The following is a 24,395-nucleotide window of genomic DNA, read 5'->3' on the forward strand; positions in this document are numbered from 1 at the left end:
CCTCCAGCCAGATTAGCAAAAATGTTTAAAAATGTATCAGGCAAATGTTGGAAATGTAAACATAATATAGGTACATATTATCATATTTGGTGGACATGTGATAAAGTAAAAGCTTATTGGAGAAAAATACATGCTTGGCTAGAAAATATATTAGGAGAACATGTAGCATTTAATCCCGAATTATTTTTATTAGGTATATTTCCAGAAAAGACTGATAAAACAAAATACATATTTGGTTCTGCATATCATAACTGCAGCAAGAATAAGCTATGCACAATGCTGGAAAAATGAACAAGTACCATCAGAAGAAGAGCTAATAAAGAAGATATTGGAATGCGCAGAGATGGACAGATTAACTATGAGACTAAAAGACAAAGAAGAAACAGAATATTATGAAAGCTGGAATTTATTTTATAAATGGTTGAAAAAAAGAACCAGAGTGAAATTTGTATATGTATTAATGAATTATGAACTCAGTTCACACGTTGCTTGGAAATTTAACATATGTGTGTAAAGAATAAAAAATAAAATATTTTAAAAAATGAAAGCTGTTTCCCATTTGTCTCTCTCTTTAATTTTAATTCTGTAATATGCCTCCCTTAAGTCCAGTTTCGAAAAGATTTTTCCTTTCGACACGTGTGCTAGCATGTCTTTCATCAGAAGGAGGTGGTAGAGGTTACTCTCACTCACTGCATTCAAAGATCTATAGCCTATGCAGAAGTGAAGTGTCCCATCTTTCTTTTCATGAAATAGCACAGGGGCTGCGGTCTTGGGCTTTGCCAGTTGGATGAACCCCCTCGGTTCTAGTGAGGGTGATGGGTCCACTTACCAGGGGTTCGTCCTGAGTTGTCATCTGATAAATCAGGTGGCTCCCCCAGTGGTGTCGGAGTTCCCCTTGCCTGCCTCAGTGGAGTTGGGAACTCTACAACCTCCATGCTTTTCATAGCCATCTTCTTCGGCTTCATTGGAGTCTTTCCAGGCTTCCTCCCTAGGGCTCAGCCAGGCTTCTGGATGGGGGTCTTTGAGCGGCACTCAGTGGCACGGTGCCCCTTCCTTCATTGAAAACATCCAGTTGCTCTCAGGGTGGCTGGCGCTTGCTTCATTGGCTCTTGGGATGGCTCTGCTGGCGACTTTCCCCAAGATCTCCCTCAGCGTCATTGTCTTCTGGCACGATAGATCTATGCTTCCTCAGCCAGGATGTACCAGTCTTGGTGCCAGTCCGGATCCTCCCGAGGGATGCAAGCGTAGGTCATCATTCAGGCCATTTCTGAAATGTCCAAGATATCTTCTGGCCAGTTCAGCTTGCTAGCAAGGGCTCAGAATTCTTGTGGGTATTCCACCATGGGTCATCACCCCTGCTTGACAGTTTTGATGTGCTCCCGTGTTTTCCAATCAGCCAGTGGATCTTCAAATCGGCATCTGAGACCTGCCATGAACTGATTGAAGTTTTACAGTTCTGGGGCATCGGCGTCGTGGAGATTTACCATCCAGTCTGCTGCGTTGCTATCTAGGGTCTTTCCACAATCCTTATCTGACCACGGTCATTGGGTATCTCACGGCCATATTCTTCCATATAGTTGAACACTTGAGTCAGGAAAAACCCCAGTCGCCGTGGCTGTCCACAGTACCTTAATCCTATTGGTGGGAACTTTCAGATGGATCCATGACCCCTCCATCTCCTGTGATCATCGGCTGGTGTGGCTCACCCACAGGTGGCTGCTGCTTCTGTGGTGCCGGTGGAAGGAACTGGGATTGCTGGTTTGTCCCCCGTTCATCTGTCCCCTCGGCTGAGCCTTAGTGGTGCTTCGGCATGGGTCAGCTTTCTCCTCCTTCATGTAATTGAAGGCGAATCTCAACATGTCAAGGAATTCCAGGAATTGGCTGGAATCGGGCGGGTGGTCATCCTTGTCTTCGCTAAGGCAAAGCGACCTCTCCATCTCAACTTTCCAACCCGGTTGGTGACTGCCACATCCGAGTGTCACCCACCTGGATCTTTTCTCCCAGTCCTTCTTCCCGATGCCCACTGACCACCTTGGTTTGTGGTGACATTCCATGGCCATCATCTTGTCCGACGAGCCTGAGGATTGAGAACTTTATTGGCTGGGCTCTGCTTGGTGGGAGAACTCCGCTCCCATGGCAGGTTCTTCCCTTTCCATTTCAATATCAGACATTGTTTGCTTAGCCCCCCAGTAAGGGTCTTCCTTCCGGGCTGATTACTGCAGATCCTGTGTAATGTCAGGGCCCACTTCAAAACCTCATCCCAAGAAAGCAGGACTCTTGGAACTGTTTCATTCCAAAAGGAACTTTTATTAGAAGAAGCTGATAGCAGGCATAAAGGCAGGATCTGAGGGTTTCCTGCTTAGATCAATAGGTTAAGAGAGTCCCAAGCAAACCCCACCCCAATAGTTCATCCAGTCAGTTTAAATGAGCCAATCCCCAGGTGTTAAGTCCACTGTGGGAACAGAGCTGATAATGGAGTCCAGTCCCATGCTTGTGAAGATGTTGTTAGGGCTTTGCAACTTCCCTTCCGCAGCGAGATAAGCCAGATAGCCGGAGGCACATTCTTTTCTCACCCCAGGTTGACATCAAGGGAGAGACAGTTCAAAGAGCAACATGAAGAAAATAGCAGAAGGGACACATTGTAGCAAAGCAGAAAAACATACCGGAGAGCCTTCCCCCCTCCCCCCCAGGAGAATGGCAGAACCCACAGAAAGAAATGGATAGAATTGAAATAGATCTTCCCCCCAGAAAAAAGAATGGGGTCTGACAATCCCTCTTGCAGTTATTGGCATTAAGCCAAATTTCACCTAGTCTATACTTATACATTTGGTTTTTCTTGCCTAAGTGTAAAACCTTACTTTTATTTATGTTGCCTTTCATTTTGTTAGGTTGGACCCAGTGTTCAAGTCTGTCAATATCTTTTAGGATCATGTTTGTCTTCTGGGGGTGTTGGCTCTTCCTCCCAGCTAGTGTCGTCTCCAAATCTGATGAATTCCCTTTCAATTCCCTTGTCTAGATCAGGGGTAGGCAACCTTGGCTCTTTTATGATTTGTGGACTTCAACTCCCAGAATTCCTGAGCCAGCCATGCTGGCTCAGGAATTCTGGGAGTTGAAGTCCACGAATCATAAAAGAGCCAAGGTTGCCTACCCCTGGTCTAGATCATTTATGACGATAGTACTGGGCCTAATACAGAAACTTGGGGTATCCCACTGCTTATTTCCCTCCCTGTGGATATAGTTCCATTGAGGACTATTGAGTATGATTTGTCAGCCAATTACAAACCCACCTAGTGGTGGTCCTATCTATCCCACATTTTATTAGCTTACCAGGAGATAGGCTGTGGTCTACTTTATCAAATGATTTACTGAAATCTAAGTGTACTATGTCCACAACATTTCGCTGGTCTACCAATTTGGTCACTTTGTCGAAAAATGAAATATTTGTTTGGCATGATCTGATTTTGACAATCACTTTTTCTTTTCTCTTGCCTGTTATCATGGATAGTATAGGCACTGAACTTTTCACATGTTCTATAATCTTGTTTTTGTTCTTAATGATTGTTCCAATTATGGAATGGTTCACACAAAAGGAACATGACATGTTCATCATCTCTTTCCTCCCCCATATATCCACCTTCATTTGCATCTTGATGGATTGGCGCTTCTTTGTGCAGCTGTCTTCCCTGTTATCACTCTGTTGCTTCATTGCAGACATTCACAGTTGCCAAACACCACACACAACTAAGCAGCAAACACTGTGTCCAAGTGGATCTGAGAACAGTACATGAGAAGAAGCATGAAGAAATTGAAAGAAACCAGGAAAGGAAGGTGGGAAAAGGTTAATTTTCAGCATGCCACAAATGCATGTGGTGTGATGGAAACTAACTCTTTCCCACCTTCTCCTGACTTCTGGGACCTTCTAGGGTGGGCTTGTGAACCAATTTGCTCATATCACTGAAAGTTTGCAACTCAAAAGTCTGTAAGTAGAGTAATATCTGTATTGATAAGAGTTCCCATCTGTATATCATAACTTAGTACATAATTTCAAAACGTTTTTTAAACTTCTTAAATGCTTCCTGTAAGGTGAAATAGTACTCAGGAATGTTCTTTAAGGGCACTGCCTAACAAATTACCTGCAACCTACTTTTTCATGATAAATTATCAGAAAATAATAATTTACAACCATATCAACAGAGTATTAAAAACAGTTTTATTTGTAGATAAAGACAGAAACCTGGATCTTTGACATTATATAGTAAAACTACCTTTCATCATCACAGAATGCAGTCCTTGGTGTAGGCAAGAATACTTCTACATTCCATAATTGCTATGAAGGCTATTAAAGAATTGAAGTTCTCCTTTGCAAAGATTTTAAAATCACCTAATTTTGTAACCTCCAAATTGGCAATACCATATATGTAATAGAAAAAGTATTAATTTTACTGTGATACATTTTCATTATTAGCCATGATTGAGAAACTGAATATTCAACTTATGAATATTTTTCATAAATATTCATGATTTTTTTAACAGCCAAGGAGCCATTGCTTCACAATAATGGATTACAATAATGTAGCCATAATATATGCTAATAAATATAGAAAACTAGGAACCATTATTTATTGTGAAACATGTACCAAATCAAAGAATACAATCAACATTATTTTTAACATGTAAAGGTTTTTCCTACTATCAAATGTAACATAATTTTGGTTAATTCTACCATCTATAGAATTAGAAATTGCTCATATGGAGTGGCAACTAAAAATTAATTATGTTTAATGCAAGAGGGCTATTGTAAGCAGAGAAAAGCAAATCACTTGACATAGTAAGGCTATGATATTTAGACATTTAAGAAAAGCTCCAAAGTATCTTCAAATATACAAGTTATAGAATAGACTTTGGAATAGTATTTTTCCTCCAGAAGAACAAGCACCTTTAGCATATCTAATTAGTCCTTTTCCTGCAGCCCTTTATATAAATTATTCCACAGGGTTAAATAAATCTGCAGAGTAAAGTCATATTGCACAAGAATAAATCTATTTCTGTAATATTGGGTTAGGCCAAAGGAACCATAGGCATAAGAAGCTGTAAAAATTCCTACTCTACAGAAATTGTTTTCTTATGAAAAGATACCTGAAATAAACTGTTAGTCATCGAAGACTGATATAGAGAGAGACCATAGTAATATTCAATTATAGAAGAGTGCTTAGAAATTTTGAAATATAATGCTAGGTAAATGGCAAAGGGCTGACATTGCATTTGCCAAGGTATGAAGTAATAATCCAAATTACTAAGTTAGTCTTCTTTTTAAAACTAACATTATGCCAGAGAAATTGTCAATTCAGATTTATATATAATATTCCTCCAAAGATGGTATTAGTTAAATTTACTTGGAGTAGTTAAGTTGGAGGTCAAGAATATTGACACAAATTCTATTGCATGTCTATCATATTTACATTCTCTGCATATTCTACTGGGATTGGCAAATTTGTATTGGAAAAGCGTCTATTTGTCTATTTTCTTCCTCAAAATATTTTTAGATCTTTATGAATGCTTTCAACTAAAAAGATTACTCTCTCATTTACAAAATGGGAGTGCTTACCTCTTCTGTTTTTTACAATAATGAAAATAAAAATTAGAAATCTTAGGTGTACGTACAGTATTTCATCAGTGCTTTAATACAGTGTGGGTAATTTTTCCTTCTCAAAATAATTATGATAGGGTAAAAGAAAATGACCACTGTTTTCAAGTTTTCTGGTGTTTGGAATAGTAGAAATATAACAGTATAAACAAAATTATTCAGACAAAAGTCACATATAGGAAAAAACTGAAGCACCTGTTTTTACTTTAGATATGGCAATCCTATCATGGAAGTATTGGTTGGAATGAGTTTTAATAGATACTATAAGACAATTTTTATTTAAAAATGGAAGTGAAAGAAAATAATAAACATGATGCTGAGCCTTGATGTAAAAAGAGACTTTTTTCATTATGTCTCAACTGACTTATAAAAGTAAATTCAAAAGACTTACTCTTAGGTCTTGGAAGAACTTGGAACCTTCTTCTGAAAGCTTCAAAATATTGGCAGAGAATTCAGAATGTGTCAATTATACTTGTTTTCAAACTATTAAAATGAGTGATAGATGCCAAAACAAAGAGAATATTCTCCCAACTTCACTAATGTTCACTATCTCAACAAGTAGATTTGGGATCTATACTTAAAAAGTTAGGTATTTTGTTGTATTATACAGGATCAGAACATATACTGTTCCATACAATTTTTAAGCATATTATGATGGTACAAGACAAATTAAAAACAGAAATAAACTCTAAAAATAGACAAAAGATCTACCAACTCACCTATTTTTCCTTTTATTTCCTCAGATGATCTCTTTCATTAATGGACATGACATTCCATGTATTTATAAAATATTTCAAGCTGAAATAAATGTGAACAGATTTTGCAGCATATCTTGGGAAAATGTCTCCTAAACCAATTTAGATTAATGCTGAGGTAGAACTTCGCTTTAGTTTCTTTCCATTCATTACTGAAAGCTGTCCAAAGACATATAAGCAGTTTTGCTTGATAAATGTAAATTTAATAGCAAATCCATAATAGTGTAAGACAAGTAAGGGAATGAAAGTTTTTTTTTCCACTTCTAGCACCTTTAGGAGTTTGTAATATTTTCTTTTTTCTTTTTATTTTTATTGTGGAAATATTTTCTAGTCCATGCTCCCTTTAGGCCTGTGGCATCTACTGCAGTATCAACAAAATCATCAGGTATCAGCCATTTCAGAAATATCAGAAAAAGAAAGCTGATCATAGCCAAAAGAGCAAAAATGCAACCAGTCACTGGGCCACAATGAGTGATAAGTCTCTCAAGTCGTTTGCCCACTGACAATACAGTTTCATTTGCCACTCTGTTGTACACCTGGAGGAAGACAAATACATAAATTAGGTTTGTTTGCAATATGTAAATTGTATTAACTCAGACACTCATTCTTAATCATAAATATATTATAAATGTAACACTAGAATACACTAGGGAATAACCTTTGGTATATCCAAAGGAGTCAGCTAGAAGAACTAATTTCCCTTATTTTTCAGATGTTCTCTTAGAATAATCTCCAGATTCCTAAAATTTGTCATTGAAAATTTCATATATTTCCTATTCATAATATGATAGGATTTGGCATGTAATCCAAACTGGATTATGAATACAAATGTATGATTATTAAATATAATTACAGAAGACCTACATTTACAAATGAATATGGATAATGAATTACCGTATTTTTCGGACCATAAGACGCACCGGACCATAAGATGCACCCAGTATTTAGAGCAGGAAAACAAGAAAAAAAATTCTTTCTCCTTCTCTCTCTCTCCCTCTCTTTCTCTCTCTCTCTCTCTCCCTCCCTCTCCCATTGTCCCTTCCTTCCTTCCTTCCTTCCTTCCTTCCTTCCTTCCTTCCCTCCCTCTTTGTCCTTCCCTCTCTGCATTAGAGCAATACCCGCGGAGGCGGCCCTGCAGCCCGGCTTTCTCTTGCAGAAAGCAAGCTGAAACGTAGTGAGGGAGATTGCCAGAAATGCGAATCGGCCGATCTCACGCTCCTGCAAACTCCCTCGCTCGGTTTCAGCTTCCCTTGCTACAAGAGAAAGCAAGCTGAAACGGAGTGAGGGAGATTGCCAGAAATGCGAATCGGCCGATCTCGCGCTCCTGCAAACTCCCTCGCTCGGTTTCAGCTTCCCTTGCTACAAGAGAAAGCAGGCTGAAACGAGGCAGATTGCAGCAGTGCGAGATCAGCCGATTCGCATTCCTGGCAATCTCCCTCACTCCGTTTCAGCCTGCTTTCTCTTGTAGCAAGGGAAGCTGAAACCGAGCGAGGGAGAGTGCAGGAGCGTGAGATCGGCGTTTCTCAGCATGTGCCGATTCGTGCTCCACTTGCAGAGGTTGGGGCTGGCCATACGGATCACCTTCGGACCGTAAGACGCACCCTCGTTTTCCCCCCCACTTTTGGGGGAAAAAGTGCGTCTTATGGTCCGAAAAATACGGTAATCAGACCGTGGTAATCTCTCATCAAATCTCTGGACATAAAACCAGAAATTAGGAACAACCCATAAAGAATAACTTTTACAGCAGCAGCATCCACTGATCATGGTTTTGTGCCACATCGTTGGCTCCCAAAGATTATTTTTCCAAAGCAAAGGATTGTAGAAGAAATTTCTCCTACCCATGTGCAGTAACTCCAATCGTAATAGAACAGCAAGCAAGATATACTGGACAAATAGTCCCTAGAAATGAGACTGGAGTATCAGATGGATAACAAAAAAATTGCCATTTGAGCTAGTACGCCATTAATAGATAAGTCTCTTGTCTATACTTAGTCTGGCACACCAAGTTCCATATATGTAAGATACTAGATGGCTACAGGTTAAGCGTATAAAGATAGCAATATAACTGAATTTCCACAATGAGATAAACTATTAGAAAACGTGTTCCCAAATGAATACAGTTTCCAAACAAAAAAGTTCACCCACTTTTTCAGTTCTTTTTGCAACATTTCTCCAAGTGTAGAATGTTCTAACTTTATCATGCATAATTTCTGGAGGCAACAGTGATCCTGACTTCAGTTGGCCAATAGCCTTTTCCAATCCAATACAGAGGGATTTCACTGAAGGTTCACACAAGATTATAAAATCATCTGGAAGTACTTCAGGAATCCCACCAACTCTTGTGCTAACCACCTGAAACAACAGATAAATTATTATGTTTTTGCTAGGCAATTTGTCTCTCAAGAATACAAATGCTGTACTGATAATATACAACAGTTTATGTTTCACAAAAAAGATCTGTTTTTATGAATAGTATACAATTTTTTTAATATACTCACAAAACCATTATCTCACTTCTGAACTATTTCCTAACTATACCCTCCACTATTTTAATATTTTTTTGTAGGAATCTTTATCCCAATAATTGTCTAGTATTATTCTGTAAAAATACTTCACATTATCTGTCAGAATCCATTTATATACCATTCATAAATCCCTATCTGTATGTTCTAAAATCTTACATCCCTCACTGGATTCTGCCATTCCCAAGGAGGAGAAGAGAAGATGTTGAGAGCCTTGGTGGAGCAGTGGGCTAATGCCTCCTTAAGTAACACCAGCTGCCTGCAATTAGTGCAGGTTCGCATCCCACCAGGCTCAAGGTTGACTCAGCCTTCCATCCTTCTGAGGTAGGTAAAATGAGGACCCAGATTGTTGGGGGCAATTAAGCTGACTTTGTAATAATGCCGCTTGGGGGGTGTATGAAAGCCCTAATAAGCAGGCATATACATAGAATGAAGGCTACTGCTAAGCTTGTAAGCCGCCCTGAGTCTTCGGAGAAGGGCGGGATATAAATGGAATTAAAATAATAAAAATAAATAAATAATTGGCCATCCTTATCCATTTGTTGCAAGGGTCTTTATTCAGCCTGCCTGGAGGCATCATCAGACCAGGGGAAGAACCTTTGAACTGAAAAGAACAAAGAAAGGGAGGGGGAGAGATCTGGTTTGTATCTCTGATTAGAATCTGAAAGGGAGGAAGGAAATGTCGTAAAGCCATGGAAGATCCCTCTTCCCTTGGAAGGTTTTGACACCTGAACCTTAATTGATCCGGGACTGACCAAATGGACTGAGGAGAGGGGGTTCACTCGGGGACACCTTAAAAGTATTAATCTGTAACACAGTTTTCAGATCCTGTCTAGATTTTCCACTGACAATCATGTTTTAGTAAAAAGTTCCTTTTTGGACAATTCTGTCTCCAAGAGTTCTTCTTTCCTAAGATGTGGCCTGGGGTGGGACCTGACATTATCTGTTGTTCTGTCTGTATCATGTTCATTCTTTACTTTATAAAATGCTTATTACCTTCAGCCATTTAAAAGTTCAGTGCTTCCAAAAATGTTTACAGTGGGGACCAGTATTAAATAAGTTGTGTAGATTGTCCTTTCACTCCAAAATAGAAAAGAAAACAACTGATTTACCAATACCATTGTTTCAAATAGCACGTTTGTGTAATGATTAAGGCACCAGGCTAGAAACTGGAAGACCATGAGTTCTAAACACGCCTTAGATAAAGTCAGCTGGGGGACCTTGGGACAGTCATTCTCTCTGATTCCTAGAAAGCTGGCAATGATAAACCATTTTCAAAAAAAAATTGCCAAGAAAAGTGTGGGGACTAGTCTAGTTAGTTGCCGGGAGTCAACCCTGACTTGAAGGCACAAACACACACATGTTCAAATGGGAAAGGATACAATTGTTATGTTTCCATTTTATTTTTTTAAATATAAGTTTTATTGAAAGCCTTCACATTAAAAATAAGAACTAATACAAACTAAAATGAAATGAAAAAGGGAAAAATTAAAAAAGTTGAGAAAGTACAAAAAAGTAGAAATAGAAAAAGTATATAAAGAATATAAAATTATGGCTTCCAAGTTTCTTCACAGCAGTTATAAATGCCTGTTTTTTCCCCTCTATCAAATACTTGTATTGACAGCCATAATGCTGTTTTCAGGAACAACCTGGACTTGTACCTATTCCACATTCTCTATATGCACATCTAACATAATGATTTTTGAACACTGACTTTAGCATACCACAAATATCTATTACAGCCAAATATCAAGTCATGTCTTTCTAACTCTTATTCAGTCTTTGATTTTCAACAATACTCAAACAAAATGATAAACTGCAAAATACGATTTCAGATCAGGTAAACCCAATCCTCTTCTTTCCTTTGCATTTTATAACAGCTTATATTTAACTCGTAGATTTTTCCCTATCATACAAATTTAGAGATAACTTTAGGTATTATTTAAATGGTCTATCAGTTCTCAAAAAAGGTAGTATCTGAAACAAAACTATCCTTCCAGGATTTATTTTTATCAAAGAAATTCTCCTCAATCGTAACAAATTTATTTTCTCCTCACATTAGCATGTCATTTTAATTTCATTCCATATCTTACATAATTATTTTGCAACAACATATAATCAATATTTGCAATACTCAAATAATAGGCTGTCGGCGGGCCCAGAGGAAGAGAGAGAGGCTTTTGGAGGAGTTGGTGGCGGCGGCAGCAGCGTGCTCCAGGGGCGAAAAGAAGCAAGGCCTCTTTAAGGAAAGGGTGGAAGTCAGGATCAGAAAAAGGAAAGAAGGCGAGGTTGTCAGAATACAAGCGAATTTGAGGGCTAATCCACATGGAGCCCCATTTCCATCTGTCCTGTTTGCCATCGTTCACTCCCTAGAGACTAAAATGGACAATGTGAAATTTGAGCGGGCCCCGAACAAGGAGTATGTATCGGAGGTGGTGACCCTTTGAGAGCTGTATGCAACAAAATTTCATTTTGATGTATGCCGATTGGTGTACATTCAAAGTGACAATAAAGTTATCATCATTTTATTTTTTTCTCAATCTTAAACCAATTTTCTTCATCATTTTTGTTTGATCTTTACTTTTGTATTTTTGTAAACATTTTTGTCTGCTAATTCTTAATCTTAAAACCTGCTAGCATTAGTTTGGCTTCCCCCAATTGTTTTTTGTTTTGCCTTTCTCTGTCCTTAATACTTAAGTCTCATTTGATACTCTGTAATTACAGTCATACAATCTGTCTCATATTTACCTTTATTTTGTCAAATCTATTGACTGTTTCTTTAATATTAAAGAAACAACATTCTACAAAAGTCTAATCTGCATGTTGATTTAGCTCCATTACTTTTAAAAGTCTTTTGCCAAAAATTAATCTTTAAAAACTACTGTCCCTTTTATCCATTTAAACTTTCTTACACCAAATTTTTGTTAAGCTTTTAAGTAGCAATTTAAAATTCTTTAAACATTATTTTTTTCACTTTTATCAGAAACTCACCAAGTGATTTTTCCTTATCCTGCTATTTGAAAGATCTCTTAACTTTAAATTGATTGCATCTGATAGTGGTTAAGAAAATGAGGCATTTGCAAATCTTATGTTCATTAAAGGCTGCATTGCAGTTGTGAGCATGACTGAAATCCCTTGACTTCCAACCACTCAACCCCACAATTTTTGCAATCTCTTCATGAGTAGCAGCTGTCTGGAATGCAGGTGCGTAATCTCATGGTCTCTCTTTGTCCAGAGAAAACTCCACTGGCTAGAATTCAATGTCTGGCCACCAATCTCCACTGCAATGCCATTCCCACTCCTTCAGGGATGTTTAGTTTGTCATTAAACCTCACGCTTATGTGTTTCCATTTTAGAATGTACATGCAATAGAAAACACTACAAATGTTATTCTTCACCATTTTTTACTTGACAGATGCTTTTAAAATGTACTATTTTACCTCAAACTAGATGGAAATTTTGCTAGTAATAACGGCTAAATTTATTTTGTTTACTTATTTGCAGGCACTCCAATCAGCCAACACTGAGAAGTTTACAATTCCATAACACATAATCAGGATTTAAAATAATTTACATTAACTTTAAAACAAATTATGTATTATAATAAAATAAATGATAACATGAAGAAAGGAACACCCAACAGAACAATTTTCCTCCTCAGGAGGATGGCAGTCTCTAATCAAATATACACTTAAAAAGCCTGCCATACTAGTTTGCATTAAGCAAACAGATGTTACTGGGAGAAAGTGACAAGGCTTTAAAAGTGACAACCAGCACCCTGAATTGTGCCCAGAATGGCAAATAATGCAGCTCTTAACATAGAGGTGTTATATGGATTTTGTTCCTATTGTAGTTTTTTCTTAAGACAATGGTCCATTTAATTTCTTTCAATAAGAAAAAGGTTTACCTGTAAGCCACAACTGGCAGCTTCCACTATTGCCATACAAAATGCTTCTGTGAGAGACGTATTAAGAAATATATGACCTTGAACCAAGACATTTCTAACTTCCTGGTGTTCTAAGGCTCCTAGAAGACGAACTCTATGAAGTTTTGAGAAACAAATAAAGAAAAAATATTGATAGAAATATTTTTATCAATGGAGAAAAGCACAGTCCAAGATAAATACTTGCAACTAACCCTGAAATCAACTGGATTATGAATGAACTACTAAAGTTATCGGTATCAATGAATTTTTAAAGTTAATTTTAATTACACCAAGAACAAAGTATGTTATACTATGCTTTTTAAGAGTTTCCACATCAGTCACATTTCATAAGGAATGCAGCTAAATTAATTTTGAATTTTTTGAACTCGTCTTCAAAGAAGGCTAAAATGCTAAATGGTTCAGCTATATTGCAAATATTCAATTGTCAACTACAGAGAAACAAAATAGTGAGATCTAAGATCATCCAAACATTATCTCATGTCAAAGAGTTCTTGATATTTTTACCAATAATAATTAATATTAGAAAAAAATCAAGAGAAACAGCCTACATTTTCACATGAATTTATTGAGGCTTGGTATTCCACCAAAGGAGCAATTAACAAGCATATTGATCTAGATCCAACATATCAATATGTAGGACACCAGACCATTCGACGTGCCAATCAAGATGAGAACCAATCAGCTGCTCAGAATTCAAATTTAGCTTCTAACAAATGACCATCTGACTACTCTGGCACAGAAGACATTTTTGAGCTAAGGAGAATAGGATAAGAAAATCCTGCTGCTGATGTTACCTAGTTTGGTAACAAAATGTTCAGAAATTATATTAAAACAAGCTAGGAGAACAAACCACAGCTAAAACCTAAAACCCGAGCTACAAGTATTTTCTATTATTTCAAAATATTATCTATTGTATAAAATCATCATCCCACTCCTTTCTTCATTTCCCTGGTAAATCTTTAATTAACTTAGCTATATTAAATACCATGCAGAAAACATACCTCTCATGTAGTTGATATCTTTCCCGTACTTCTTCTAATACAATTCTTTTTGGTCCTTCTCCTCCAACTAAGAAATGTAAATCTGGATACTTCTGACATAGCTCGGGAATTATACCACTAAGTAAATCAATACCTAAAGAAAAATATTTATTCAGTTTTATAAAAAATGATTCTTAAGTAATCATCTTTTTTATGAATCATTCCACCACTGGTTAGCTTTCAGAATTTCAAAACCAAAATACAATTTTTAAAATATAAGACACCTTAATAATTTACTAAACCAGTTTTATATTAACATTGCATGTTTGTAAATGACCTTCCAGGACAGAACTTCAAAAGAGCTTATATGCTGCTGACCAACCTCTGTGCAGTTTTATTTTTCTGTTCCACACCAGGGTGGTCATTGCATAATTTCCATTCAAAATTATGACAGACTTTGAAAAAGCTACCCACAACCCTTTCTGAAAATTATGACTTTCATACCACCACAACCCTTTACAGTTGTGGTTACATTTTCGGTGCTTGGCAACCAACTTGCAATTATGACCAGTTGCAATATCCTGGGATCATGAGACTGTAGTATGCAAACTTCTGTTTTCCAGCATAAAATGCTAATTAGATATGCTGGATTTGCTTAATGACCACATGATTTGCTTAATGACTGAAACGGATTGTTTTATGACTACCATAACAAAAATCATAAAACTGAGTCAGGTAACATAGTGACCGGCTGAACTATATGTAACAAGGTATGAGCAAAATTCTGAGCTCAAGAGTATACAACCTACTTTTCTTATAAAAAGTAATTTACATCTTATTTTCAATAACACTCTTGATTTCATTTAGAATAAAATAAAAACCCTAAAGCTCCAGATTAATGGCTGGCAATCCTTTAAGGTAAAAGTACCTCCATGCCTTATATTTAAAAAGAAATAAAGCATTTATCATTTAAACACTTAAAATGTCCCAAATATCAAGAATGTATATGAAAGAGATCATTTTAATTTTGGAAGTCAGGGGTCACCTTTTAATTGGTTGGGATGTCATGTTGCCAATCCCAGTCCAGCATAATGGGAAACATTATATGCCAGTGGTTATTAACCTTTTCTTCACCACAAACTCCCATTAAATACCTTTTGTGGCCACGGCCCATGGCCACAGCACACCAAGACTTAACTCAAGATTTAAATCATAACACTTCTTCAAGCCTTCACAGACCACAGGCTGGGAATCACTGTTATTTTCAATGCCTAGAGCTCCCCTGAACATTGTCACTAAACTGTAATTTTAATGCAATAGGAAGGAAAATATAATATGCAAGGAATAATTGTTCATTTTTAATTAATTTAATTTACTCTTAATTTTTATTATATTCAATTAATTCAGATTTTGACCTAGACTGGCCATTTTTGGAAAGTAACATTGACATATCAAAAGAGAGTACCTTCTTGAACACTCAGCCATATACATCTATCTTTTTCACCATTTTCAATCACAACCTGCAGAAAAGATTAGCTTGAAAAAGGTACTGGTGCAAGATTATCTGGTGAATTTCATTACTCAGTGAACATTTTCTTGGTCCTAAACTAAAATCTCCAAAAGAATAGGGTACACATTCATAACTTGGTTATACCAATCTTGAAAAATATGCCTGCTAGAAATTTTTGACTGAAGCAATCTTTTTAAACAAAAAACTCATTCAACATGTATATCTTATTGTGTTTTTGGTGCATGGGAATGTCCATGTCCTAGAAATTTACATTATTTCTAATTTATAAATTAGAAACCAGTTTTAGTCTGCATTTGTACAGCAAGATGCTGCCAGAATTTCTTACAATTTTACATTCAAAACCTTTGCTTAAAATTTCAAGACCATGCAAAGTAACACCATCTCTTTCCTCCCTCCCTCTCCCTCAAGTTGGTTGCAGTTCATCCAATTTATAGATTCAATCCATGACATACTATATATTAATCCAGAATTAAATTACATCTGTCATGGGTCTAAAATCCAGTTCAGACAAGACAGAAACATCTTAGGGCTTAAAAATCACCCATTATACAAAATATTTAAAATGCAAAATCAGTAAAGGTAATTTCTGATCCATACACACTAAAAAAACATTTAAATACATCTTACCCTTCCAACCTTATTACCTTTTCTATATACAAGTCTGCTAACCACAACAACAGTTATTGTGTTGTTGTCACGTCTAGATGCATCAGGAGTGAAGTCAGTAGGATCAACAGCATTAGGGATGACAGAAACTATTTCTGGATTAAGTGCTGCTCTTAATACAGTATTCTCTTTGCTTGTGTAAGAAACACATACTATGTGGTTTGTATCACATAGTGATACAGTCAAGAGTTTATTTGTAAGCACCGAACTGACATCAGCAAATCCAAAAAGCGAATGATCTGTAAAAATTGTCCGTAGCTGCATTGTCTTAGCATGAAACAGTGCATCATGAGCCATAGAAGAAAATGAACTATGTGCATGGACAATGGTGATTCTTTCTCGAATAAATATGTACCTGAGCAGAGGCAGACTGTGAAAAAGAGTAGTGGCTGTAGATTGGTTGTACATAACTCTTAATGGTAAATAGTAGACTTTCAGTCCATTGGTGAGGTATCGAATGCCTTTGCGATCATCATAAGCATGGGTGACTACAATCACTTTGTGTCCTCTTTCAATTAGGCACTGTGACAACTGATAAATATGGCTTTCCACTCCACCCATGTTTGGATAAAAAAAATCAGACACCATACATATTCTATGAGCTTGACTGGCATATGCCGGAGACTTATTAGAATTCATAGTTGAAATGATATTAGAGAGAAGCTGTTCTTGAGTTCCTTCTCTTCTACAGGCCATATTAGTTAATCGTTAGTCCATGTAAACACCATTCACTTTGAAAAGGAAATTCCTAGATGCAGAAAAATGCACATATTAGGGAAAAAAGTGTTTCACTATAGGGATTATCATTTTAAAAGTAGCAACATTTTACAATGCAATCCATTACACAATCAAGTACAGGTACTTCTCATTTAGTGATTGTTCGAAGTTACAGTAACACTGAAAAAAGTGACTTATGACTGTTTTTCACACTTACAACCATTGCAGCATCCCCCACGGTTGCATGATCAAAATTCAGATGCTTGGCAACTGACTCAACCAGTGTCCTGGTTTCATATGATCCCCTTTTGCTACTTTCTGACAAGCAAAGTCAATGGGGAAGCCAAATTCATTTAATAACTGTTACTAACTTAGCTACAGTGATTCACCTAAAAGGTTATAAAATGGGGCAAAATTCACTTAACAAATGTCTCACTTAGCAACAGAAATGTTGGGCTATTTGTACAGTCATAATTGCAAGTATGATAGGTGTTGCTGGAATAGCTGGAATATAATTAATAACTCTTATATCTTCTACTGAAAATCATATACCTATTAACTAAAATGAACCTTTAAAAGCATTATATTCAATGTGGCTTATTCAGACAGGGGAACCCAAATTAAGGCGGCCTCAGGAGTATATGCCTATGATAAACTGAATCACAAAACCTAACCTACCTTTTAACCTAGAATGTTAGGCAAGCCCAATTATGTAGTTAGCGTATATTCACCATGCCGTGCTAATCTCGAAAAAATGATTTAACTAAATAGACTACTGCTCAATTAACTATGGTTAAAGATATTACACAAAGGCAATTTATGAAGGGCTCCACAAAATACTGCCACTATTAATTATCGTGGAATCCCGGTTTCGTCACAGAAACGATCACTCTTTCCGACTAGTAAGGAAGAAATCCCGAGTTCCCCTGTCCCAATCACAAAAGGAATGAAAAAGCGCATACCGTTCTTTCCCACAAACGAGTCGTTCAATAGAAAATGAAACTCCTGAAGATGCAAACCAACTCCTATGGCGACAGCTACAATCTTTGTTAGTCACTCACATATAATTACATCCTGACATTTTTAAACCCAATCAAAGTCCACGACGCAATTCAGGAGTCATTGTAGGCGGGAACTTTCGGAGTCAGCCGTTTTTTTCTCTTCTCACAATAAGCACCTCACCAACCGTCTGTCCCACCTTCCACTTGCCCTTAAGAAATCTTCATACCACGCGCAAAAAGTAACCAGTCATAAGGCTCTGCCGGCTCACGTGGGCAATGAAAACCAATCTTTGAGATTTTTGGAAAGAATCTGGCATGTAATTATCGCCACTGGCTGGCCGGAATTTTTCTTACATGCCAAAGGAACTGTCTTTTCTTATTGGGGTGTAGCATTCCAGCATATATTAACGTTTTCCAAGAGGTTGATTCTCTATCCTTCCTTGCTCTTTTCCTATCAAATTGCAATCTAAAACATTTTATTCTACTTAGACTTACCTTTCTTCTTGCTTTGGGGACATATCTATGGTATTAACTCTTAATTAGCCTGAGAAAAAAGTCCTGTCCCCTGCTGGGAAATCTGATACGATTGCTTGATTTGTTTTTCTCTTGCCCTTTTAGCAGCATCCGGATGTGGCATCCTGTAGAAAAGATGGATCGACTTGAATAGCCACTTTCCCCGGCCTATCCTACAGAAGAAAAAGAAATAAAAAGGCTGATAGCTGAGGAGCGTTAAAAGCTCAATTTGTGTAAGGAAGAGGCAGGAACTAAAGGTAATAAGAAAGCTGTATTGTCATAAAGTTCTAAGTCCAAACAAAAATTGTCCCAGACAATACATGCGGGCTAATTTGTGTATTAATGAAAAATTGTATTTAGCAATTTTTAAAATTTGTGTCAGTTCCATGTTGAACTTAAAAAAACAACTAGGAATATTATTTTCTGCTTTAGCATGAAAGGAATTGCAAACGTTATGGTTATTACTTTTTAGTGTTGGTAAAATGGAATGACTTTGTTTGGACCTCTGGCATATGATACTTTGTGGGTTATATTTCTTTTTTGATAAATTGCATAAATTGTTGTTTTATTTCTGAATATAAACTTCTATTTCCCAGAGTGATAGAAGTGAAATGGGTGGCCATATAAATTGTTTAAAATATAGATCTCATGTCAAAAAATAAAAATTAAACACTGCAATACCAGAGACACTGCAATATTCCTTGCCCTCTCCAAATAATTGTGACATCATAGTTCTTTAGTGTGCAATGTATTGTTTCTATTTATTTCCAGTTTTTTTGTAGGTATGCCAGTACTAGATTTCTAAAAATGAGTTTCCAAATCTGAGTTACAAACATTCAGAATACCACTAAGTGGCAACATATGTTAGTCATATGTCTTTGCTGTCATACAGTACAGTAGTCATCCAGATTCTTGTGGATTATGTAGGATAGCCTTCCTCAAAATTTCTTAAGCTTCATCTTCAAGCTACTGGGTTATATTCTCTCACCATTTTTCCCCTTTGTCATTTTATAGCATAATTTTACCTGAGCACAACATCCTCTATTAAAAACAAAGAAATTTAACACCCTTATGCAGAATGGAGGGAGATAATAGTAGTGACAAATTCTTCCATTTAAGGTCTGGAAAGGGAGGGGGGGGATAAAAGAAAGCAGAAGGAAGCTGATGCTGGATATACTTGAAGGAAATGAATATTGTTAGATATTAGCTTTGTGTCTTGAGAATCTCCCTGCTTACAGGAAGAGACTCCTGTAAGGAACAAAGGATATGGGTGTCAGGCTTCACTAATCCAGTACTGGAACTTAGACCCAGAGATTTGAGGACATGGCTTTTGATAAGATAGTTCAGTGATGGCGAACCTTTTAGAGACCTAGTGCCCAAACTGCAATCCAAAACCCACTTATGTATTGTTGGGTGCCGGGTGGGCATGGCCCATTGGGTGGGCGTGGCTATGGTGGTAATAGCAGACTGGGTGGGACTAAAAAGTTCAATCAATCAATTCCAACTTTGCGAGATCTTTTTTTTCCTAGAAGTTGAAATTGATTGATTGAACCTTTTTTTCGCTATGGCGGCAGAGGCCTAAAGAAATTTTTTTTATAAAACCCAGCTGAAGGCCTATGACTGGGGAGACGGTCCGCATGCCCACAGAGAGGGCTCTGCGTGCCACCTGTGGCACCTGTGCCATAGGTTCGCCACCACAGAGATAGTTTTTTTACAGATACTAGAAATTCTATTAGTACAAAGAAAGCAACTGTAAATTAATAGTTGTATAGACATACTTAAGGTAATGTCTTAAGTCCTTTCTGCCCATATGGGCAGCCATTAAATGGGGAGGGGGAAATCTCTTCAGTGTTATAATTATTGATTTTAGAATATATGCTTATGACCTCACCCAAACCAGTTATAACAGAACCAGACCATAAAACTCTTGACTTACTTATTTAATAGATATGCTTCCCATCTCAGTCAAGCAACTCTGAGCAATTTCACACTACAAAAGTTTGGATGCAACAAGATATTTTATGTGAGGAATTTCCTTTCATTAAAAAAATTCCTTTTTAATATATAGTGAAACACCAATCAGAGAATGGTCTTTCTCCTTTTAATACCTATAGCTATAGAGAGGAATGGGACTTGTTCAAAAATATGGCAGTCTCCATCTCAAGAGCAAGGTATTCCGGAGCTTTAGTTTTCCTTTGGCCGGAGTACAGCCATGATGTGTGTCTCTGTGTCTGTCTGTCTGTGTACACACACACTCATGTAAACACTGGATTCACACAGTGAGCTAAGTTGTGGTAGTTGCTTGGATCCACATTTTAGAAAATATTTGTGAAACAATAAGCAATTTTAAACACATAAATACATTATGTCACCCTAAGATGGCTGGTGTTTGAGGACTGAATTTGGATATAGTAGATTAGACTGAGGATAACTTGTTGGCATTAAGAATTACTGATTTAAAAGTGACTTCTTGTTCCTTCCTCTCCCTTGCAAAATAGTTGCATACTTTCTGGTGTGCAAATTGTGCCTATTTATGACTGTACTTCCCTATTGTGAATTATCTTTTTTATGAAATTGTGGATATTATGTTGAGACTACATTACAGTTGTTTTGATCTTTGCCTATTTCTTTCTCTTTTTCTCTGGAAACCCTGGAATAAATTGGGACTAGCATCTCACTCTGCTTCCTAGAGGGATTCTGCAGGCAAGCGTATGAAAGAAGGGAGGCAGTAGTTTGAGTATAAGTTGTCTTTTGCCTGTTCACTCCTCTGTATGTTCTCCCCAGGAAGTCTACAAATGCAGCAGCTACAAGAGAAAGAGGAGGGGTAAACGAGGCTTCAATTGCAGGAACAGTCCCTCCCTGCCAAGCCGTCACTGCCGGCAGCCGCCCTTCCTGGGTTTTGCAAAAAAAATCAGCTCATCCAATCTTTTTCGGCAGCTGTCCTGCAGGCGCAAAGAAAGAAGCCTGGAATCTCCGATTTTCTTTTGTCTCATGGAATATGCCAGCTCATCAATTTTAGGGCCCTGCTGCTGCTTCATGAAAGATATTAGCCTGAACTGGGCCAGGCTAATTAAGGCTGCTGTCAACAGCACTATTGTTGATATATAGCCAGGGCCCTTTGTTTCCAATCCATCCAAAGCAATGTCAGTGGCAATAGCATAGTTAGCCTCAAATTTGTGCTGCCACCACCTGAGATTCCAGACTATGTTTCCACAGCCCCTTGTTCCTTTAGGGACAAGAGCTAAAGAGACGGGGATGTCTTCGATGCATCGGATGACCTTGTCTGCGAAGAATCGTTCTCGTGGTACCAGTAACACTATGCTGCTGCCTTCCATGTTGATGTTTGGTGTAATTCTGGCATCTAGTGGCTTACTCCTCATGATTGAGAAGGGAATTTTGGCTGAGATGAAGCCTCCACCACTCCACCCCTCTACTAAAGAACTGTTTTGGAGAAGAACTGGCAGTAGAACAGCAGGAGATATGGATTATCAAGTGCTGCAGGATATCCGAAATAGGACAATCCATACCATTTGCAGACAAAAAAACATGCCTCGCACCATTTGGGATCTATCAGCAGGCCAGAGAAGGACAGTGCTCAAACATATCCTGGTTAGTGACAAACATCGCTTTTTATACTGTTATGTTCCCAAAGTGGCTTGCTCCAACTGGAAACGAATTTTGAAAGTTTTAGATGGTGCGTTGGAGAATGTAGATGTTAAACTTAAGATGGATCACAAAAAAGATTTAATTTTTTTAAATGATATGAAATCAGATGAGATACGTTATCGATTAAACCACTATTTCAAATTTGTGTTTGTCAGAGACCCAATGGAAAGACTTTTGTCTGCTTATAGGAATAAATTTGGTGAGATTAAAGAATATCAGTTAAAATATGGTATAGAAATAGTGAAAAAATATAGGAAAAACCCTGGAAAAAGCATGGGGGATGATGTCACCTTTTCTGAATTTCTCCGGTATCTCATAGATGAAGAAACAGAAAAAATGAATGAACATTGGATGCCAATTTATAATCTCTGTCAACCTTGTGCTATAAAGTATGATTTCATAGGATCCTATGGGAGACTTGAAGAAGATGCCAATTTTGTTCTTGAAAGAGTACAAGCACCATCCTTTATACATTTCCCAGAAAGGCAAGCATGGTATAAGCCTGTAAGTCCAGAAACTTTGCATTATTACATGTGTAATACTCCAAGAGAACTTATAAATGAGCTATTACCAAAATATATTCTGGATTTCTCTTTATTTGCATATTCCCTTCCAAATGTTACTAGCCAGTTTTGCCAACAATGAAAGTTTCTTTTGTGAAGCAAATTGTGTATCCCATGCAATTTTTCTAATTTTATGGCTTCTTTTTAATATTTTTGATACATTATTAGTTTACTATATGTGCTATCTTTTAAAAAAGCTTTAAATTTTATAATATATATATATATATATATATATATATATATATATATATATATATATATATATATATATATATATATATATATATATATATATATATATATATATATATATATATATATATTGTGTGTGTGTGTGTGTGTTAAGTATTTGTCAAGGCTTTTTGAAAGCACCTTGCTAATTAACTCTTTCATTCCTGCTTTGGCCTGTCTCAAGGCTTATCCACAGGATATAGTCAACTATGATAATGAGCTGTCATAGTTGACTACATCCTGTGGATAAGCCTTGAGACAGGCCAAAGCAGGAATGAAAGAGTTAATTAGCAAGGTGCTTTCAAAAAGCCTTGACAAATACTTAACATATATATATATATATATATATATATATATATATATATATATATATATATATATATATATATATATATATATATATATATATATACAATAAACATATATATATATATATATATATATATATATATATACAATAAACATATATATATATATATATATATATATATATATATATATATATATATATATATATATATATATATATATATATATATATATATATATATATATATATATATGTCAAATGCTTGTTAACTATTTTTAGATTACCTTGCTAGGCCCCAAACATGGGACAAATCTTTATTTCCTGTGTCAGCCTAACCTGAAGGCCATCGACAGGCAGTAGTCACACCGGTGACAGCTCATATTTGTGTAAATTTTAAATTGCTAACAAAGAATTAAGGGAGACTGATATGCATTTCAAACTTATTAGTTTTCATCAGTCAGCCATACCCTTCTGAGAGTGCAACCTGGGCTGACTGCCTAATGTGCAATCAGCCCAGGTTGCACTCTCAGAAGGGTATGGCTGACTGATGAAAACTAATAAGTTTGAAATGCATATCAGTCTCCCTTAATTCTTTGTTAGCAATTTAAAATTTACATATATATATATATATATATATATATATATATATATATATATATATATATATATATATATATATATATATATATATATATATATATATATATATATATATATATATATATATATATATATATATATACACACACACACACACACACACACCCTATACACACATACCGGTATATAATACATACACTATTGAACTAAGCACAGTATGTTTATTTGAACAGTGTTACTTTTGTGTACATTAGAAACAAGGCATTTTTGTAAATGTAAAATAGCAACCATAGGACAGTAAAGTAAAACAGCAGGAAGAACAAAAACTAGGCTTGTACAGAGGGCTCAGAAAAACCTGATGAGTGTGCACCATTTCACTTTCACTGATACAAATGTGAAAGCAGCAGTTTCACACAATATTGCATTAAAATAGTGACATAGGATTTTAAGATGGCTAATGTAGCTATTAAAGCAGATAGCAGCCTTATAGTAATTTTTGAAAGCAAGTCATATGCTGTTCGTTAGATATGCTTCCATATAACAAGCAGAGCAGGATTTAAATTAAATACAATTTACATAATGGCTCAAAATATTTATCAACGCTTGTCTGAGCACTGAAATATAGGAAAGGACATTAATATAGCTGGTTGAAATAATCAGCAAAATTTGATTATCTAAAATGCAATTTTTTGAAGGGAAGGGTAGGAAAGGTGAAGGTATGAGTTTGTATATGCAATTCAAATAATGTGT

The 24,395-nt window shown here is 36.5% G+C and overlaps 2 protein-coding genes across 7 annotated transcripts; one reads left to right on the plus strand and one right to left on the minus strand.

The window, feature by feature from the left end:
* Positions 1-2,410: 2,410 nt before the first annotated feature.
* On the minus strand, positions 2,411-17,953 carry PIGA (phosphatidylinositol glycan anchor biosynthesis class A). Of its 3 annotated transcripts, XR_014028470.1 has the most exons (8): positions 17,724-17,953; positions 16,023-16,792; positions 13,869-14,001; positions 12,829-12,961; positions 8,545-8,751; positions 6,364-6,935; positions 3,635-3,771; positions 2,411-2,563 (listed from the first exon to the last, which is right to left on the minus strand). XR_014028470.1 is itself a non-coding variant. In XM_081343756.1 (6 exons), exons 2-6 carry the CDS (start codon positions 16,738-16,740, stop codon positions 6,672-6,674), a joined length of 1,455 nt encoding a protein of 484 aa, XP_081199882.1. In that variant the 5' UTR covers positions 16,741-16,792; positions 17,724-17,953; the 3' UTR covers positions 4,741-6,671. The 3 variants fall into 3 exon arrangements, 1 of the variants encoding a protein (XP_081199882.1); XR_014028471.1 differs by lacking the exons at positions 2,411-2,563; positions 3,635-3,771 and adding an exon at positions 4,741-6,074; XM_081343756.1 differs by lacking the exons at positions 2,411-2,563; positions 3,635-3,771 and having other exon boundaries at positions 4,741-6,935.
* A 151-nt stretch (positions 17,954-18,104) lies between these two features.
* On the plus strand, positions 18,105-22,727 carry CHST14 (carbohydrate sulfotransferase 14). 4 transcript variants are annotated; one of them, XM_081343051.1, is made up of 3 exons: positions 18,105-18,183; positions 18,381-18,532; positions 20,946-22,727. In XM_081343051.1, exon 3 carries the CDS (start codon positions 21,480-21,482, stop codon positions 22,584-22,586), a length of 1,107 nt encoding a protein of 368 aa, XP_081199177.1. In that variant the 5' UTR covers positions 18,105-18,183; positions 18,381-18,532; positions 20,946-21,479; the 3' UTR covers positions 22,587-22,727. The 4 variants fall into 4 exon arrangements, with proteins under 4 accessions (XP_081199177.1, XP_081199175.1, XP_081199178.1 ...); XM_081343049.1 differs by having other exon boundaries at positions 21,060-22,727; XM_081343052.1 differs by having other exon boundaries at positions 21,508-22,727.
* Positions 22,728-24,395: the final 1,668 nt, after the last annotated feature.

The sequence above is a fragment of the Vipera berus genome (assembly GCF_964194415.1).
Source record: "Vipera berus genome assembly, chromosome: Z".
Taxonomy (NCBI): Eukaryota; Metazoa; Chordata; class Lepidosauria; order Squamata; family Viperidae; genus Vipera; species Vipera berus.

What these genes read in the sequence shown, in the direction of transcription:
- PIGA (XM_081343756.1), bottom strand. Translation starts at nt 16,740, where the DNA reads ATGGCCTGTAGAAGAGAAGGAACTCAAGAACAGCTTCTCTCTAATATC. An exon ending in CAGACTTGTATATAGAAAAG is followed by an intron (nt 14,002 to 16,022) that starts GTAATAAGGTTG and finishes ATTTTTCTTTAG; the next exon opens with GTATTGATTTACTTAGTGGT. An exon ending in CTGCCAGTTGTGGCTTACAG is followed by an intron (nt 8,752 to 12,828) that starts GTAAACCTTTTT and finishes CTGTTGTTTCAG; the next exon opens with GTGGTTAGCACAAGAGTTGG.
- CHST14 (XM_081343051.1), top strand. Translation starts at nt 21,480, where the DNA reads ATGTTTCCACAGCCCCTTGTTCCTTTAGGGACAAGAGCTAAAGAGACG.